General features: G+C 38.7%; 1 protein-coding gene and 1 long non-coding RNA gene across 5 annotated transcripts in view; one reads left to right on the top strand and one right to left on the bottom strand.

Moving 5' to 3' along the window:
* The window catches only part of LOC131077563 (uncharacterized), a 99,090-nt gene extending 82,226 nt beyond the window's left edge, over positions 1-16,864 (bottom strand). The window contains exon 1 of the long non-coding RNA XR_009113600.2: positions 16,727-16,864. This is a non-coding gene — a long non-coding RNA (uncharacterized LOC131077563). The remainder of the gene's footprint in view (positions 1-16,726) is intronic.
* The window catches only part of LOC131077562 (B3 domain-containing protein Os01g0723500), a 145,111-nt gene that overhangs the window by 111,404 nt on the left and 14,260 nt on the right, over positions 1-19,447 (top strand). Inside the window, exon 4 of one of the 4 annotated variants that reach the window (XM_058015082.2) lies at positions 15,605-17,063. The exons of 2 other annotated variants lie outside the window; for them this stretch is intronic. In XM_058015082.2, coding sequence (XP_057871065.2) covers positions 15,605-16,084 — 480 coding nt within the window. In that variant the 3' untranslated portion in view covers positions 16,085-17,063. Of the gene's footprint in view, positions 1-9,924; positions 10,098-15,604; positions 17,064-19,447 lie in introns of those variants that run through there. One more of the 4 variants, XM_058015084.2, reaches the window with a different exon arrangement.

Below are 19,447 nucleotides of genomic sequence, written 5' to 3'. Positions count from 1 at the left end.
ATTTCTTAGCATTTGCATAAGCTTTCCCACTGCTAGTGGATGTGCCCAAAATGGTTATTTACTTTCAATTTGTATAAGCTTTCCCACTGCTAGTGGAGGCGCTCAAAATTGTTACTTATTTTCAATTTGTATAAACAAGTGGATGTGCCCTCTTGCTCACCATTGGACATGTGGAACTTATTTCTAGTAATGTATATGCATCCCACTAAATAAGTGGTTTGGCCTGCTTGCCTCTTGATGCTTTTCTTTCAGTTAATCGTAATCTGGAACAATAGATTCTACTTTAGCAATATCATTAATATTTTGGCCAATGTAGTGAGCTCCGAGAGCAATGAGAGAGCTGGGATCATTTAGCAAGATTACCCCTCTAACTCCTACTTTAGCAAGATCATTAATATCTTGGCCAATGTAGCCAGCTCCATAAGCAGTGGGGACAGGATTACCCCTCTAAGCCCTGTCAAAGTTGAGTTTCTAATATCCATGAATAGGCTTGGTCTGAGAGAGATCTTAGCATTCTCATTAGTTATTCTGTTTTTTTTAGGGTCAAACTGGTTTTTGTACACAACAGTTCTAGTGGCCTCCCAAGAGTTTAAAATTTCCATTTCTTGTGCTGAGGACTGAAAGTAAGGAAGTACACTTTGCAAAGTTTTGCAAGGTGAACCCCAGGCCTGCTCCAAATTTTCTATTCGTTGAATAGGGTAGCATAGTGGAAGTTGAATAGTGAGCTCATTCTTCATGAAGGACAGCCCTTGGCAAAGTTATAAGTTGGACATGACTAATGAAGGCTTGCAAGGAACTACTGACAAGCAAAGCAATTTAAAATCATTGTTTCTTGTAGGCTGAAGTGGATGAAGAGGGAAATATTTAAAAAATATTAGCTTTTGTTGTATTGGTCTCATTATGTTATAACTTTATAAAAATGATACTTAAAAGTATATTTAATAAAAGATCAATAAAGTGTCTTTAGAAGAAAGGGGCAAGCCGCAAAATTAATGTTTTATTGAAAAGTCTTTTTAGACACCTCAAAAAATGTTTTGGAGGGAAAAGAGAAAACGAATATAATATTCAATTGTTTTTCCTTAAAGAGTCAATATAAGGAGAGTTGGGCATAGAAGAGGAATCATCCATTGTTCTTGTTATCAAATTCTTTTCTTGAAGATTGAGTAATTGTGTTTATCGTTTTTCTTGAGGACAAAAACTCTCTTGACATAAGGATTGTTGTTTATAACTAGGGAAAGATGGGTTCGGATTGCCTTAAGGCAACATCCGAACCCATTTAGGACTGGATCCTATCTTTAAGGGGTAGCGTGGCCCCAAGACAAGTCCAGCCCCATCCTCCACACTACACCAAAAAGGACTCACGCCACAAAATATAAATTGGCGCCAAAAAGGATTGAGGCCAACCTTGGTCAAAAGATCCATATAAATAAAGTTAAAGTGCAAACACAATTCAATCATCAATGCAATCAGCGAATTAGCTCTGCTAATAAAAGTGTGAATTTATCCAAGGATTGTGCGAACTTGTCCAAGAGGATATAGGCCTCTTTTGGTGCAGACTTGAAGTGCTTAGAAGTGCAGATCCGACATACAAAAGGGATCAGATCTGGAGAAGCAAGCTAAGTATTGTATTTGTGCAATTAAGCGAGAATATATAATCTGACCTGTGGGTCTTTAATGCTGGGTTTTTCCCAGGGTATTTGCGTTTGTCTCTTGTTTACTTGTTTCATTTCTGAGTTTACTGAATTATGGTTTAATAAAATATTACAAATCTGATTAACAAACTAGGGCATAATTAAAAGACATAAATCTGATTACTGATCTAGGGCACAAAATTAACATGGTATCAGAGCTAAGGTTATACTAACCCTCAGATTTCGGTAAGCTCTTACCTTCAGGTTGTTGTTCGTCTTTTATTAAGATAATGACGGGTGAAGTTAGAGGGCATCATTGGGTCCTCATCAAGGAGTCATTCTTTAATTCATTGTGGAGATTCGAGTGAAGAACCAAAGAAGCAAGTAACTGATATTTCTCCTTTCAGATTTTCAGATCTCTGGAATGCAAAGTGTATACTGTGGAGTTATTACCTTATTCAGACCTTCAGAGTTGTTGATTTTCAGAATTGGTCTAAACCCTAGATTGGTATATATTTCATGACTCTTAACCCTTGATGTGATCCGATCCAATTTTAATAATGATTGAATCTTTGATGGTATGGTAGATTTATTTGCTACTAGACATGCAACTGCTATTTTGTATTGCTAACAAAATCAGTTGTATTCCCACCTGTTGGTGTCTGTTTTATCATCTACCAAACATTAGGATAGGATACCCGAAGGTATTCTATCCTCTCCTGAAAAATCACTACTGATTCCAAGGTCTATATGTGCGAACAAGTAGCTTCTTGGGTAGTGTATGCTGAAATTTCAAGGGGGACTTACGTTTGACAAGTATCTTGAAATGCTGGACTTAGATGGATATAGCAATTTTAGGCTCCTCTTTCTTTTTTTTTTTGGGGGGGGGATTTTCTGGGATTTAGATTTTCAAAAGAAAGGGAAAAAGAGATAGGGTTCAGTAAGGCTAATCTAATCCTACGAATTCTGGAGACGGTATCAACTGGATGCTTTCGAGAAACCAAACCTTGCTTCACCACACTAGGGACAACTACACAAGGCCAGTGCAATCTTCAATGGATTGTGCTTATGATCGAGATGTTGGGATGCATAGGGGATGGGCTCAGACTAACTTTGCACGGTAGAATGGAAATCATCCATTTACCAAAAGTATGAGCGGAAATACACCATCAATTGATACTTATCAAATCCTTCATTCAAATTAACAACAATGAAAGCAAATCTAAATTATTTCTAAGTGTTGAGGCAATTGAAACCATGCAAATCATTCAAATAATAGAGATTACAAAGCAGCGCACATGCAATATATTATCTGGAAATGACCTTAAGCAACAATACATCAAAAACCTCACCCTTTTCAAATGAGAGGAGGCAACCTTATATAGTTTCTCAAAAATAAAAGAATGGCCGAGATCAAACAGTGATCAAGGGCCAAGATTGAAAGTCCTAAACCCTAATTAGGGTTTCCCGAAATTCTATCAGTTCAAGCAAATGAAAGAGTGACAAGTGGCGCAGCTGCTAATTTTACTGAGGTGAGTGGCCACTTTCCTCTTTCAGAGATTCAACGTATTTGGACACCACGAGCTTGACCTCCTCCATGGTGACACTTGGCAAACCGCCAATTTGGAAGTCGACGAGATCCACATCGTCGGCGCATGTAGCAAGGATGCCTTCCCACTCCACCGCTTGGGTGAGGAAGTTGTCATCGATGGAGAGGAAGTTTACAATCTTCGAAAGATCGCCTTTGTCAATCATCCCTGAATCTCGGAAGAAGCTTGTCTGAATCCTGGCTCTCAGGCTCTCTGCTTGTAAATGCTTCTCCCTTAGGCTTTCCTTCTGCCAGATCTCTGACGCCACCCGGAATACCTTGCCCAGGATTTCTCTAACCCTTGCCTCTGTCTCAAAACACTTGGTCTTGGATTTCTTCAGAACCTCAATCCGAGTGACCAGAGCATAGTACCACGTGCCGAAGTCGTACTTGTCTCCTGTCTGTATGATGCCTGCATCCACTAAGCTCTTCTTTGACATGCCTCAGATAACTTTCAGGTGAGGGAGTATTTCATTCTGAATTTCATCCACTTCTTCCCAATTGGATGATAGATCCTAGATACGACCAATCAACAAAGAAGTTGCCTCATGTGTTGATACTAAGTTTTCTACTAGGGTGTCAGCACATATCACAGCATCTGAAATCCATTCCTTTTCTTGAGTGTATGATCCCTTCATCTCATCATAGTCCTTCATTGATCCTTGCTGAAGAGGCTGTGGTGGAGTAGCTGGGACTTCATAGTTGAGCGGGCTGGTAAGGTGAAGAACATACTTCCTCTACTGCTGGTTCTCTTCTTCCACTTTCTTTCTCTTTTCTTTCTCATGAGCCAACCTTGTCTTTAGAACATTACAGGAGTCGTCAAAATATTGGATCTCCTGGTCCTGGGTAGGCTTACCCATCTCTATGGTGGTGATCTTGTAGTCATCTGCGGTGACATTGTCCCTAGTCTTCCCTTCTTTGGGCATTGCTATCTGGACTGTCCTGAATCCGGCACTGTCTCTCTGGATCAAGGAGAACTTCCTGGCTGGTTTGGGCGGTTTAGCTGCGGCGGGATCATTCACCTTCTCCAAGAATGCTGCGGTAACCTCCTCGGTTGAGTGGACATCCTTGGGAACCTTGGCCTTTATCCTTGCTCTGAGCCAATCAGGAATGGTCAATTGTTCTACAGTGTTCCGATCAAACTCATCGTCTGCTTCTCCTGGGTCTGCTGGTATGCCATCCAAGAAGATTATAGGGGCTTCATCCTGCCCTCTGTCTGGAGTTCGGAAGACCTTCTCCACCACCTCCTCAACTGGCTGAGAAAGCACTCTTACTTCATCATCACTCACATAGATGTTCATCTCTTGTTCCCCAATTGTACTCTGATTAGGCGCAATGGAAGCAGCACTTAGGATGGAGTGACTTTCGCTGGATTCTCTTCTCTCAACTACAACCCTTTTCCTTGTGCACTTTGTGGAGCTTCCACCCAACTCCTTTCTCTTTCAAGATCCAACGCTTTCCGGATTTCGAGCATCACCGACGGAGGTACAAGGGTGGACGGACAGAGTATCATCCACTCCCATTAATTCATAAGTTAGAACCATACCTTTGGCCTTCAACTGTTTTGTCTTTTCAGATGCCCACCAACTTGAGTACTCAACCACTGACCTCATGAGGTCTACTAGATCTGATTTTTCTCCCTCTGTCCAATCTATCAAGACTAAAGGTTCATTCTTCATCTTCTCAAAACCCAGCTGCTGAAGTTCTAGGCTTTCTTCCACCTGATCGGCAACTTTGAACACTTCCGTTGCTCTCACCATACTTAAAGGAATTCTTGACCAAAACCTCTTCCGGATCTCGAAACTATCGGCTGCATTAGCCCAGTAGTCTTCCAGATCCAGTCTGTGCTCAAACGTTGTCCCTTCGATCTTCTTTATCCTATGGAATGGATCGAAATCTTTTCTTGCCTTGTATTGGTAAAAGGGATACCGGGCCAGTTCTTTCTCAGCGGTAGCTGCAGCTTGTGATGATGGACATGTTTCCAGCCCATTACCAATTGTAAGTGAGGATGTCCCTGCCTTCTTCTGCTTATCCCTTTGAATCACTATATACTCCTCCAATTGTCTCACAACCTCGAGCAACACCACTCGGTTGGTAGGGTAAGCTGGGAAGCTTGTATGGAGGACCAAAGAATCCCTGAATTCGGAGGTAAGTGAACTTTGGATATTGGATGTACCAACACCCGAACCGACCGATGAAGTCCATAGACTCTTGAGAGAGCCTCTGGTGCAGGCCACCTTGAAGGGTCTAGGTAATGTGCATCAGGAAGGCATCATTCACCCTTTTGAAATGGACCTTCTCCTCCATATGGAGTTGGGGATAGCAATCATATACCGGAAATTGGTTCTCCTTGTTCCCAACTTCTCCTCTACAAGTGAGACCTCTGTACCTGTAGGTCCTGGCTAAATAATAGAACAAGTAAGAACTCATGAAGAAAGTCCTATTTGCCTCCAAATTCCTTAGCTGGCTGTCTAAACTGTCGCTGATCATACGGGCCCAGTCTATCATTTTTACTCCATTGATTATTTCATTAATGAAATAATACATCCAGGGTTCGAATGGAGCTCCTTGAGGATTTCCTATTATTTTATTGAGCAAGACAATCATGTCCCCAATGTCCTCCTTGAAGTATGCTCGCACTAGGCTTTTTCTCTGGAGTTTAGAGGCGCCCTTCCTCGGCTTGTCTAGCCAGGAATGATTAACTATGGCATCATATTCTTCCAGGTGATCATGGTACAGATTGTCAGCTTCGTCCTTGGTCATATATACTGTGTTGTGGTACTCAGGGATCCTGAAGGCCTCTTTGATGGCCTCATCGCTGACATTCGCCAACACTCTTCCATCAGGTGCAACAATATCCTTACTGATGGGGTTGTAGTGTTTGGCACATTCAACTACTAGTTCATTGCACTGCATGGTGGGGAGGAAGCCGACAGCGTGCACGATACCACTCTTCATCATTTTCCGCACAATGGTGGTAGGCACAAGGTTGTCTAGACCAAACATTCACTTCTTAAACTCCCTCAGATTGATGTGTCCGAGGTTGGTGTCGCTGATGTTCTTCCACTTGGAAGTCATCCTTGACTCTGGAGGAGCATCTTTATCTACTTGGAACTTCATGGTGCTTAAGACCTGCAAATGAATGATAAAAACTTTAAGTTAGAAAAATTCTGCAGAATTTCGAAAAAAATAATGGGGCTGCGAAATGGCTAAGTGTTGGAAAATTTTCCATTTTTTCACTCTCATACTTAGCCACAAAAGTTGAATTTTCACCTCCAAACCCTCAACCTTGAAGCTGGTTGAAGTCACCATCAAGTGTTAAAACTTTCGAAAATTTTCATACTTAGCCAAAAAAAATTGAATTTTCACCTCCAGACCCTCAGCCTTGAGGTCTGTTGAAGTTACCATCAAGTGTTAAAATTTTCAAAAACTTTCATACTTAACCAAAAAAAAATAATTTTCTTTCTCCAAAATTTTTGAAAAAAATCATTTATTAAATTCTGGAAAATATTCAGAAAATTCACAATTTTAGTTTTACCTCTGACTTGGATAGGAATAAGGCTAGACTTTTCTCCAAAATATTGAGAAAATTCAAAAAAGATGCCTTTCTCCAAAAATCTGTAAGCCTTCTGCCAAAAAAAATATTATCCCACTTCCAGCAATATCTAGAATTTCCTCCAGATGATCTTCAAACTGACATACTTTACTAAGCTCTCCTTAGTAATTTTGAACTTCTTGATGTAATAATGAATTTGATAATGAAGTATTTGTAGACAAGTTTAAGCAAAACCCCTAAAATCATCCAACTCATACTTCTAATTCTAAAAAAACTTTCCATTTTGATTTAAGTTTGAAGATATTCATTAATCCTCCAATATTCCCTTTCAAAAAAAACTTTCCATTTTGAATTAATATCTCAATAATTTTTTAATATTCCCTCGATATTCCCAAAAAACTTTCCATTTTGGATTTATTTTGAGGATTTTTTTTTTATTTAGGTATTTCTTCATTTTGGATTTAATTTTGAAATCTCTGTGACATCATGTTGACTTTGTTTGACCTTCCATGTGTAGGTTGATTTTTCAGATTTTATCTCCATCTTTTTCAAATTTTGGCGAACTTTGCCAACCTCTCCAAGGCATGGCGGACTTTGGCTAGAACTCCTTTGTGGCCTCTATTAACGTGAAAAATTGACTAAGTCATTGGGGCGGACTTTGATGTTGACTCCTCCATGGCCTCCTTTACCTTGGCGAACTTTGGTGTTGACTCCTTCATGGCCTCTCTAGGTGGGGCAGACTTTGGAGTAGGCACCCTCAAGGTCTCCATCACCCTGGCGGACTTTGGTTATGACACCCATGGACCCTTCTAGCCTATGGCGGACTTTGGAGGTTGCTCCCAACACTTGGCGAGCTTGGGCGGACTTTGTTGTTAGCTCCTTCCTTGAGCGGACTTTGGAGACACCTCCTAGGGCGGACTTTAGGCATCCCTCATCTTGGGCGGACTTTGGCTTGGCCTCTTCATGGCCCCTTCAACCCATGGCGGACTTTGAAGTTACCTCCTCCATGGCCCCTCTTCTTGCTTGGGCGGACTTCAACCCTTGCTCCTCCATGGTCTCCATCAAGGTGGGGCGGACTTCAACCCTTGCGCCTTCATGGTCTCCTTCCTCCTTGGGCGAACTGTGACCTCTATAGACTTGGGCGGACTTCAACCCTTGCTCCTCCATGGTCTCCTAAGGCATGGCGGACTTTGACCCTTGCTCCTCCATGGCCTCCTAAGGCATGGCGGACTTTGACCCTTGCTCCTCCATGGCCTATTCAGCCTTCATGATGGTGTTTGAACCTCCAGAAACACTTCAAAACCCTTGTTAGCTAGACTTAGAAGAATTTTCAAAGAAATTTCAAAATTTCACAGTTTAATCTAATTTAACCGGATTAACTTGAAATTTGAAATCCGTGCTTAGGTGGATCATCCGAAAAAGCAAAAAGCCTAAAATCTAGGGATTTCGCTTTTTAGATCAAATTTTGGAATTTTCGGGTTCCGGTCGAAGCAGGTCAGTAGTACAAGTGTAAACCCTAGGTTTACGTTCCAGAAAAAGCAAAAAAGCCTAAAATCTAGGGATTTAGCTTTTTTAGGTCAAAACTTGGAATTTTCGAGATCTGGTTGGAGCTGGTCGATGGTGCAAGTGTAAACCCTAGGTTTGCATCCCGAAAAAGCAAAAAGCCTAAAATCTAGGGATTTAGCTTTTTAGGTCGAAACTTGGAATTTTCGAGTTTCGGTCGAAGCAGGTCAGTGGCACAAGTGTAAACCCTAGGTTTCCCTTCCGAAAAAGCAAAAAACAAACATCCCTAAAAAATAGGGAAAACTTTCTAAAAATAGCCATACCGGGGATCGAGCTAAAAAGGCCAAAAACGAAACTTCCTAAAAAATAGGAAAAAGCAAAAAAGCAAACTTTCTAAAAATAGAAAGTTGTCCAAATTCATCCAAATCAATTGCGATCTTCGTCCTTTGGCCTCTCTAAGCACTCTGGTGGTGTTCACACTTCGGAATCACATAACTTGCAAAAACTAGCTTTCAATCGTCAGGGCCTGAAATGCTCTGAGCTGGACAAGGCTTGGTGAAACTGCAACAAAAGGTCACAGGATACTAACAAAATCCTAGAAAGCAGGAAAAGAGAGGGTCCCCATTTGCAATGGGGCGATGTGTGAAAAGGTCACAACACCACCAATCTTCAAACCCTAGCTGACTGTACTAAGGCACATCAAGAGGAGATTGTGAATCATGGCTTTTGAAGATAGACTGCAAAGATAGTTTCTTTTGGGGAAGCTTTCGGTTCCAGTGTCAGTGTTATCTAAGCATCAACAGGTGTATTTTTCTTAATTCTTTATTAACTTTGTGATGAGAGACTTTATGATAATTGAAGGTTAAGTATTCATGTTGAATAACTTTGTCAATTGTTTATATGGGGTTTCTTTGTCAAGTTGTAATAATAAGGGTTCCATTTGCTTCTTATGGGTTTGTGTTTACTTAGTTTTGTAAAACCCTTGTTGGGTTGTGTGAAAGGAAAATGATATTCTCTTTGAATTAACCCGTGTTGGGCCAATCATGTTTTGAGGTTCCCTGTGACAGGTGCTTATCTTTGTAGGTCTGCAAGCAAGTTTGTGCCTGTGTTATCCCGAGTTAACATCCTTATATCATCCCTGTTGCATTCGAGCTCATGTCATTACATGTTGTGACAAATGCAGTTTTATTATGTGTCAGTTATCTGTTAAAATAATTGCATGACAGGTTGCTTGGTTATGATGATGCTCTTAGAATGTATTGTTGATTTCTTAAAATTGTTGATTTCTTAAAATTTTCGTTTTCTATCGATAACATCTATTGGCAATCGTGTTGTGTAATCTCTTGATGGAATTTATCCTCATCTTATCTCAACAATTGTGCTATGGGTCCACCTTATTGAAAGATAGATGGACAGGATCCTTGAGATTAACATAAAAGATTGATTGTGCAGAAGTTGAGGAGCGCCTCCTTCTGAGTTGGTATACTCTAACCTATGTTGGTTGATTACCTTTTATTATGAGTATTAGCATGTAATTCTTTTCTTGAGTCAAGCATTTTTCAATTTCATCATAGAGTATGATTTCCTATCCCGGAGTACAGGAAATTGATTGGATCTTTCAATGGCTTGGAATGCTTCTGAAACAGGGCATACTAAATCTTCAAGGGAAATTATTGGGATGGGCATACACTCAAAAGGAAGTTCAAGTACTTTGGAAGTTGTGATTGGACACAATTGCTGCTGAGAGGGAGTTCCAGCTATTTTGGTATATCTTAAGGGGATATGAGATTCAGGTGTGCAGATTGAAGAAAGCCATGTATGGCCTCAAGCAGGACTCTCGTGCTTGGTATTAAAGAATACTTGTTAAGTTTAGAATTTTGTAAAATGATGCTGACTCTAACATCTACTTTAAGTCATCCAATGATGAAATGCTAATTATAGTTCGATATGTGGATGATTCATCTTACTGGTAAAGATGAACTTATCATTAGATGTAAGAAAGAACTAGCTTCTGAATTTGAAATGAAGGACTTAGGTTTAATGCATTATTTTCTAGGTCTAGAAGTATGGCAAAGGTTTAACGAAATTTTTCTAAGTCAAGGAAAGTATACTATTGATATTTTGAAAAGATTTAGAATGATGGATTGTAAACTCATGTCTACTCCTATGGAATCTAACTTAAAGAAGTTAAGTGTTTCTGTAGCTAACTCTGATTTTGCAGATCCATCAGAGTACAGGCAGTTGATTGGATCACTGATGTATCTAGTTAACACTAGACCAGACATATGTCTTGCAGAGAATGCTCTCAGTCAATTCATGAGCTTGCCCAAACATGTTTATCGTGTTGCAGCCAAGCACATCCTAAGATACTTGCGAGGCACAGTTGATTATGGGTTGAAGCTGCTTAAGTTCAGATTGGTCAAGAAGTGTTACGGACAAGGAAAACTCTTCAAGCATTCACCCACTGCGATCTCTTGGACCTACAGGAACAGTCCGCAGTTGCATTAAGTATTGTTGTAGATAAATACATTGTTGCAAGTGTTGCATCAAGAGAAGCAGTGTGGTTTCTCAAAATTCTTGTTGTGCTATTTTGATTTATTATCAGGGTTGTATATTGATGCCTGACAATTCAATGTTTTATGGCAGGACAATCCTATGTTGCAGATGTTCTCACCAAGTCTCTTGAAGCTTGAGATAGACTTGGAGCTATGGAGAACACTGCCTTGGTTGAAAGGGAGTCTCAACCTCTGTGATACATTGTGTTTTATCAACCATCCTCAGTGGGCAATGTAAGATGGTAGAAAAGATCCTCTCCACCCTCTGCGGGCAATGTAAGGTGGATCCAATCTATGCTTGTGTGCGAGCTGGAAGACTGTTATGTAGTTCCATTCTATGCTTGTGTGCAAGATGGAAGACTACAATATTCTGATTATGTCTATTCCATTCCTTGCTTGTGTGCAAGATGGAAGATTATGATGTTACATTCTTCTTTGGGAGAAGACTGAGGTAAAGACAATGAATGATGGATATGCGTGATCGATGGCATGGAAAGACTCCATGATGTGCATGAATAAATTGTGTATGTATTCATGACTTGCAAGTGTGCATGTTAAAGTTTGAAGTCATCCTCCACAGGCATTACAAGATGGATACTATGGGATATTGTGCAAAGAGGTGCAAAGAGGCACCATTTAGCTAAAGTATATTAGCACAGATGAACAGGTTGCAGATATCCTTACCGAACCCTTATCCAGAGTGAAGTTCGAATACTTCAGAGACAGACTTGGTATTGTGGAAAACAGAACCCTGATTGAGAGGGAGCTCCAATCTCAGTGACTCTATCTGCAACACCTTGATCATTCTTTGCTTGTGTGCAAGAATGAATTGTGTCCAATCTATGCTTGTGTGCTAGATGGAAAATTGTAATTATGTAAAGACCCACTTGTGTATTACACCTTCTATGCTTGTGTGCTAGAACCATCCTATGCTTGTGTGCTAGGTGGAAGATGTAATTCTATGCTTGTGTGCTAGATGGAACTCTAAAGGTTCAGATTATGTATTCTCTTCTTCCCTAGTTAAGAGGGAGTGTTGTTTATAACTAGGGAAAGATGGGTATCCGAACCCATTTAGGACTGGGTCCTATCTTTAAGGGGTAGCGTGGCCCCAAGACAAGTCCAGCCCCATCCTCCACGCTACACCAAAAAGGACTCACGCCACAAAATATAAATTGGCGCCAAAAAGGATTGAGGCCGACCTTGGTCAAAAGATCCATATAAATAAAGTTAAAGTGCAAACACAATTCAATCATCAATGCAATCAGCGAATTAGCTCTGCTAATAAAAGTGCGAATTTATCCAAGGATTGTGCGAAATTGTCAAGGATTGTGCAAACTTGTCCAAGAGGATATAGGCCTCTTTTGGTGCAGACTTGAAGTGCTTAGAAGTGCAGATCTGACATACAAAAGAGATCAGATTTGGAGAAGCAAGCTAAGTATTGTATTTGTGCAATTAAGAGAGAATATATAATCTGACCTGTGGGTCTTTAATGCTGGGTTTTTCCTCCTTGGAGGTTTTCCCAAGGTATTTGCGTTTGTCTCTTGTTTACTTGTTTCATTTATGAGTTTACTGAATTATGGTTTAATAAAATATTACAAATCTGATTAACAAACTAGGGCATAATTAAAAGACATAAATCTGATTACTGATCTAGGGCACAAAATTAACAAGGATCTGGAGGATGAAAACCCTGTCAAATTTGGAGGACGAAAACCATTTGGATTTCTAAGGTGAACTGAAGGACAGAAAGTGAAACCCTTTGATTCATTGGAGTGATTCCATTCAAGGATCACTGGTGTGTTGAAAGTTTGTGGTTTGTTTCAGTTCATTATTTAAAGATCTTGAAGATTGCTAGTTTGCAGATGTTTTCCAGTTCTAGTTTGGTGTTTTTAGAATTTTATATTTTATTGGCGCTTAGTAGTAAATTGTTTAATACTATATTGGACGTACCATTTCTAGCCAATCTGTACCATTCTATGTTGTATGGTTTTATTTTTATTACTGGTTGTACAATATCGGGGATAATTGTACTATCTTGCTGTTTATATTATTTTCTAGTGGGACCTGTACATCTTTAAAGATTTATTTGTGTATCAACTCTAGCTCTCTTATGAATTTTGGAGATAGTTTTCCACACTTCTACCTGATCTTATCTTCCTCGTGATCTTCTATATCTTATTTGGCAGTTGGTACATTTTCTTTTCTTTTAGTTTCTGCATCATCACTTTCATCATTTCTAGGGTTATGACCTCTTTTTCTATCTTCTTCTACAACATCCAATTGGATCTTCATTGCTCTTAGTATCTTAAACACATCCTCAATTCTTCCAATAACATTAACAACACCTTATCATCTCCGTGGAGGTATCTTGCCCTTGGATTTGATGCAAACTAACTCAAGGATGGTGATCTGTCTGCAATCACTGTTGCAAACTGCCCCAAAGTTGGTGCTTTGTTTACAAGCTTCTTGCAAGCTGCCTCAAATTTGGCAATCTAATTACAAGCTTCTTGCAGGCTGTCTCAAAATCTTCCACGTTTACAGTAGAAACCCTATACTTAACAATATGCAAAACAATGCTTTGATGCCATCTAATGTAGTCAAGGCCAGAGAGTCCAATCAAGGATTGTCCCACCATGCAGACAAGTACATAAATGCTGTAATGAAACAATTTGCACAATAGAAATTTATATAAGAAATATGTTGCAAATACTTGATAATAATATGCCTCTTCATGGGGGTAGCATCCTAAACCACTTCAAAGCGGATGCCTCCAATAGTTTTCAGTAACAACAGAATACTCGGTATGATGATAATAACAACTTTTATATATACCCTACTTATGCCTTGGATGCTACCCATGCCAACTTAACTACCTATATAAAACTGTACTAATGATTATGTAACTTGATTAAGAGTTAAGGTAGCCACAAACTGACTATTCATAACTCTATGTGCATTGTAGGATTAAGGGCAAAGCAAACACAAACGATACGGCTCAATGAATTGACAAATAATAGAATTGATCTTTATTAATTCAGAGTCATGAAACACATTACAATTTGTTGCAATAGGCTTACAACATAAGGCCTTGGCCTTCAATCATATATGGGCATCACTACGTGCAAGTCACATAATTCTCTGATGTTATTCCAATACAATGATTTTGTTTTGTCTCTGAACATTCTAATTAACATTAATTCCTCATTTTTTTATTGATTGATTAGCTTAGAATGATCACGAGTGATGCTTATATAGTGGGCCTTTAGCCTCAGGAATTACCTGTGTCGGCTGCAAAGTGGTGCAAAACCCAATTCTAGACAAAGTGCGTATCTTGGTAACATCTAGCTGGGAAACTTTTTAAATGAGATAAAGAATATGCAGTGGGTTTTGATCTGGTTCATACTATGAACCTCCTTGGACCGATGAGCTTAGAAATGTAAACAAGTGTTGCTGCAAAGTTCGTATGGTTGTCACATGGCTAAAACAATGGTCTTTGATATGCCTGTGATTGAATTTAGAACCTTGATATGGCTTTGCTGTAAGAACCACAAGTTGTGGTGATTGTGTCATGACTGGAACATTATAATAAACTTGCAAATGAATAAATGATGTGAAATAAAATGTTTTTGGGTGATACAAGATTATTCTTACACCTAAGGTGCTCCTGCATCAAAGAGGCTTCTACAAAAGTTCTAGGCAGGGAGATCCTGTCCCTCTCTTCTGATTCATCATTGAGGCTGAAGCCTTGGGCAGGGGTTTGAAGCATCTTCAATCAACAAGATGGATCTTTGGTCTCCAGATAAGCAATAAATGTCTTCCGGTCACATTCCTAATTTTTTGATGGGACTGCCTCTTAAACATCAATTCAACTCTAAACGACATTAATGGTCAAAGGCCTGCTTTCGGCTAATGGGGCTGCTTTTGTTTGATATGTTTCAAGGTCCTAGGAAACTGACCTTTTCGGTAGCAAAACTTCATTAAGTTCTCAGAAAAGTTTCTCCAAGGTTTGTTATTTTTTATGTCCTCCTTTCGCTTGTTGGATACTACACCTGTTTGCTCAGAGGTTGATAGATAACCACTACCATATCTCCCTCCTAGAGCAATGCATGGTGGATCTGTTGTTCTTTAGCCGAAAAAGCTAACCACCTCACCTCTCCCAAAGTACATGTGACCTTGAATGGTTTTTGATTTAGCTTTTTATATGTTTTTGGGGAAAAATTGAACTTTGGGTACTAGGAGAGTACTTGAAAGATGAGTTGTGCTCCCTCCCAGGATTGCCCAATCAAGCTCATTTAGCCTAGGCTACGGACCTATCAGCAGTATTAGGCCCTGTGTCAGTTCACGGTGATTGATAATAGTGTCGGTTCTATTCCATATCGTAATTTAGACCTGGGACATCGTCAATCAAGGTCCCTATTCAAATGTAGACTCTATAGCATGAGAGTTCATTTATCACAACCAATTGTAATATTGTAACATTTTATATATTTGTACTCTCTATTTCAGGTTAATACGTTTCCAAGTATGTATAGGGGTAACTTTTGAGGTTCGCCTCTGGAAGATCATCATCAGTTATAGTTTTTAATTATTTCCTAGTTGTACGATTGAATCTCCAATTTTTAATTTTTTTCATTAATCTGGCACAGCCGCACAGCGTGATTATTTTGGTTGCATCAGAAGATATGTACAGCACTTTTTGGTAGATAAACATGTTATAGTCCGAAATGGTTAGGATTCAATCCAATCTCACAGTCTTGATGCTATGTTGCAGAGCTTGTCAAGGGACTTCTCAAAACGTTGGCTACCAGATCAAAGAATTGAAATTACTCTTTTGGGACCCTGTGGAAAGAAATGGCCCGTGCAATACCTTGGAGACCGTTCAAATGCCGGGCTTAGTGGTGGGTGGAAGGGTTTTGCAGTTGATAATAATCTAGAGGAGGGGGATGTCTGTGTGTTTGAACTGGAAGATAAGAAAAATTTCACTTTGAGGGTACATATATATAGGGTTATAGAAGACTGGATACCCCCAAAGAAGGTAGAAGGGACAAAACGAAAAAATGAGGAATCTGAAAAAAACAGCGTGAGCTCAAGAAAAATAATATATACTGAAGATAACGCTAGAGAGAAAAATTCCTCCAACCCAGTCCCAAAGTTGGATATTAAAACTGAATCACATGGAGTCAAAGCACACCACGGGTCACCGGCAGTCACAAGAGATGCAATTTTGAAAGTGCCTAAAGTGGAAATGTAAAATGGGGCATACCTTGAAATTCTTAGTTTTGCAAGATCTTACAATGACGTATCCTAAGTTTTAGTTAAAATACAGACGGTATTCTGCTTAAAAGTTTTGCTCTGGAAGTTCAGATATGGCTGAATCTACTGCTGCAATTTTGTACACTAATGTTTTGTTGAACAGAAATCATCATAGATTATCCCGTGGAACAAGAGTTACACAATCTAGCAACAGGTTTACGAGGAATCTCTCTTCTTAAGAAACCGGAAAGGGTAACATTTGAGCTTGTGCCTCAAGAAGTAAAGATGTCTTATATAGATGTGCCATGTTCATAAGATTTTCGTATTATAAACGTTCCTTTCCAAAAATTGAGTGGGTACTGAAGTTAACATCCCATTTTGGTATGTTCCATTCATTAATATCTAGAAGGTCATACAAGATATGGCTCATAATTCGGTGAGAAATTCGTCATTTTGAATGATTCGGTGAGGAATTCGTCAGCGCAGCTCATTTGTATTGTGATTTTTAAAAAATGTTTCCACTGCTTTTATACGACATTTGATAACAATTAAAAGTCACATCTATTGCCATGAAATTTTCTTGGTCTAAATGATCTGTTAAATTGTTAGCTACCTCTGGGTGCAAAGAGACTTATTTTACCTTTAAAGTGGTCCACAGGGAAGAATATAATAACCAGGAAATCTTAGCTTCTCTGCAGTATATTATTCAGGATGCTCTCTCCATTAATCCTCAGCATGCTGCAAGCCTTAGCTTCGCTAAATATTCTTCAGATTTGCATTTTTGATGGCTTGGGCATTACACAATTCGCTCGTCTTTAAATCAGGAAAATCGGCTAGTTTTAAATGGGTTGGCTCGATATTTTCATTTACGCCGGGGAGGCGTCGACTGCCACGTGTAGAAAAGATATTTACACTATTCATTATGTTTGAGAAATATTCATTATGTTTGAGAAATAAAAATAAAAATTTATTATTTATTATTTTTATTATAAAATTAGCATCTCATAAATTAGAATATATTAATATTTATTATTTCACTTAAAAAACTATTTTAAATTATATTGTAACAAAAATAAATTATTATGACTACATTATTATTATTATATGATCATAGAGAGTGGTAGTTGAGAGGTGGAAGTGAACATATAATTAAGATTAAATAATTATAAATAATAATAAATTATTTTTTGTTTGTTTTTTCTATATTTTAAATGTTACAAACTAATTATTATTACTATATTGATCATGAGAGAGTGGTAGTTGAGGGAAGTTTTTTTTCATATAACATATCTTTTGAGGAATATAGGCAAAGTATGTGAAAAAATATCATTTTTATTCAATTATTCCAGTTAAAAAATTATTATCTTATTATATTGTAATTAACATTAAATTATTATCTTATTATAATTATTATTATCTTATTATAATTAATATTAAATTATAATTATATTTTAATGTATTCTTATTTTTATATATTTATATTTTCATTAAATTCTTTACAAAAGTTAAAAATTAATATCAATTATAATTATTATGTTATCATTATCTTTGTAACATGCAACAACCTATACAAATTTGAAATAACAACTTTTAAATCTTTTCAGCTGAAAGAAAGGGAAAAACCACCAATTTTTTTTTTTTAAACATCAAATAACTAAAAAGAAACTATAAATAACTGGAAACTTGAAATAAACAAGATCTATGTTGAAGTATAAGTAACTTTAAACATTTCAATTCAAATGAAAGGAAGGGTTTAGAAAGAACTTTTCTCCAGATGCCAAAATTCTAAAACTCTCATAATTTCATCAATTGAACAACAAGGGAAAGCATCAGGGCGCTTTTTCGCCCAACCATGGACTTACTAGTCCCCCGTGCCATATCCGATTGGATTGACCCAACCCTTCGCTGGGAGGTAACGAAAGTCTAACTCATCCATCTGAACAGGTGGATAATCCTACACAGATCCTTAGTCAGTCTGTTGATTTTAAGGTAGTGCTTGTTAATCACGGGCAAACATCAGATCTGTTGCCCTCCCAACCATAGACAATAAGTTCTTATCGTCACCCTGGAGCAAGCTACATAAATTTCTTACCATTAATTGATCTGTTTGTACATGAATTCGATCTCTCTGATTATGATCGAACTTGTTGTCTCGTCTCTGTACCAAAGAGGAAAGACCATGTCCATATATATTCGTCGAAAGGAAATATCCAAGAATCGACTCTCATCAAGGAGGCACGACCTTCACAAAGCATCACATGCCTTCAAATGAGGGGTGGCAGACTTTAACCAAAAGTCGACCCCTTTGAAACAAATCCGATAAGTCAAACCAGATAATGTATGTTTAACCATTAAACCTGATAATGCATGACTTAATAAAGATATTAAAGGATTAATATAAGTTGATAGATTCATCAAATGTGTAAGGCCAATAGGCCATTCACACATTTGATCTTGCTAAGTCGACCTGTAGGATTTCTACCGACGATATATCATCAACACTCCCTCTTAGCTAGGGAGGAATCCTTCTTAATCTCTACAAGTCACATCACCTCATCGTGATGACTAACATAATGACTACACATGTGAATGAAAGAAGCTTATCACCTCAGATGACAATGGCTATTCTCAGAGGGTGAATACACACAAATGCTAAGTCATGGAGTCTCTCACATGACATCCACCATACTTACTCGCAGAGGGTGGATCCACCATACCTACTCGCAGAGGGTGGAACAAGGGCTGGAACCTCAAACTTCTCTCACAGAGAAGAATGCACAACAAGGGTTGATACCTCAAACTTCTCTCACAAAGAAGAATGCATCTCCACCATGCCTACTCATAGGGGGTGGATCCACCATACCTACTCGCAGAGGGTGGAACGAGCGCTTTCACCTCAAACTTCTCCCAGAGAAGAATGCGTTAAAAAGGGATTGCGCCTTGAACTTCTCCTCACATAGAAGAACTCATTAACAAGGGCTTTCACTTAGAACTTCTCTCTCCCAAAGAAGAACTCATTAACAAGGGATTGCACCTCGAACTTCTCTCTCATAGAGAAGAACTCATTAACAAGGGATTGCACCTCGAACTTCTCTCTCTCTCAGAGAAGAACTCATTAACAAAGGCTTTCACCTCAAATTTCTCCATCACAAAGAAAAATGTATTAACCAAATCTTCATGATGACATGGCTCCCTCTGAAGCTGAAATCTCAGGCTCCCTCTGAAGCTGAAATCTCAGGCTCCCTCTAAAGCTAAAATGTTAGGCTCCCTTTGAAGCTGAAAAATAAGCTCCCTCTGAAGCAAATATCAACCTTCTGACCTCTTCGTCCAAGGTTACTTCTGATGATATGTCAGACTCCCT

The sequence above is a fragment of the Cryptomeria japonica genome, chromosome 6 (genome assembly GCF_030272615.1).
Source record: "Cryptomeria japonica chromosome 6, Sugi_1.0, whole genome shotgun sequence".
In the NCBI taxonomy this organism is placed as follows: domain Eukaryota; kingdom Viridiplantae; phylum Streptophyta; class Pinopsida; order Cupressales; family Cupressaceae; genus Cryptomeria; species Cryptomeria japonica.
The sequence above is the reverse complement of the archived record's forward strand: the minus strand, read 5'-3'. Positions and strand labels throughout refer to the sequence as shown.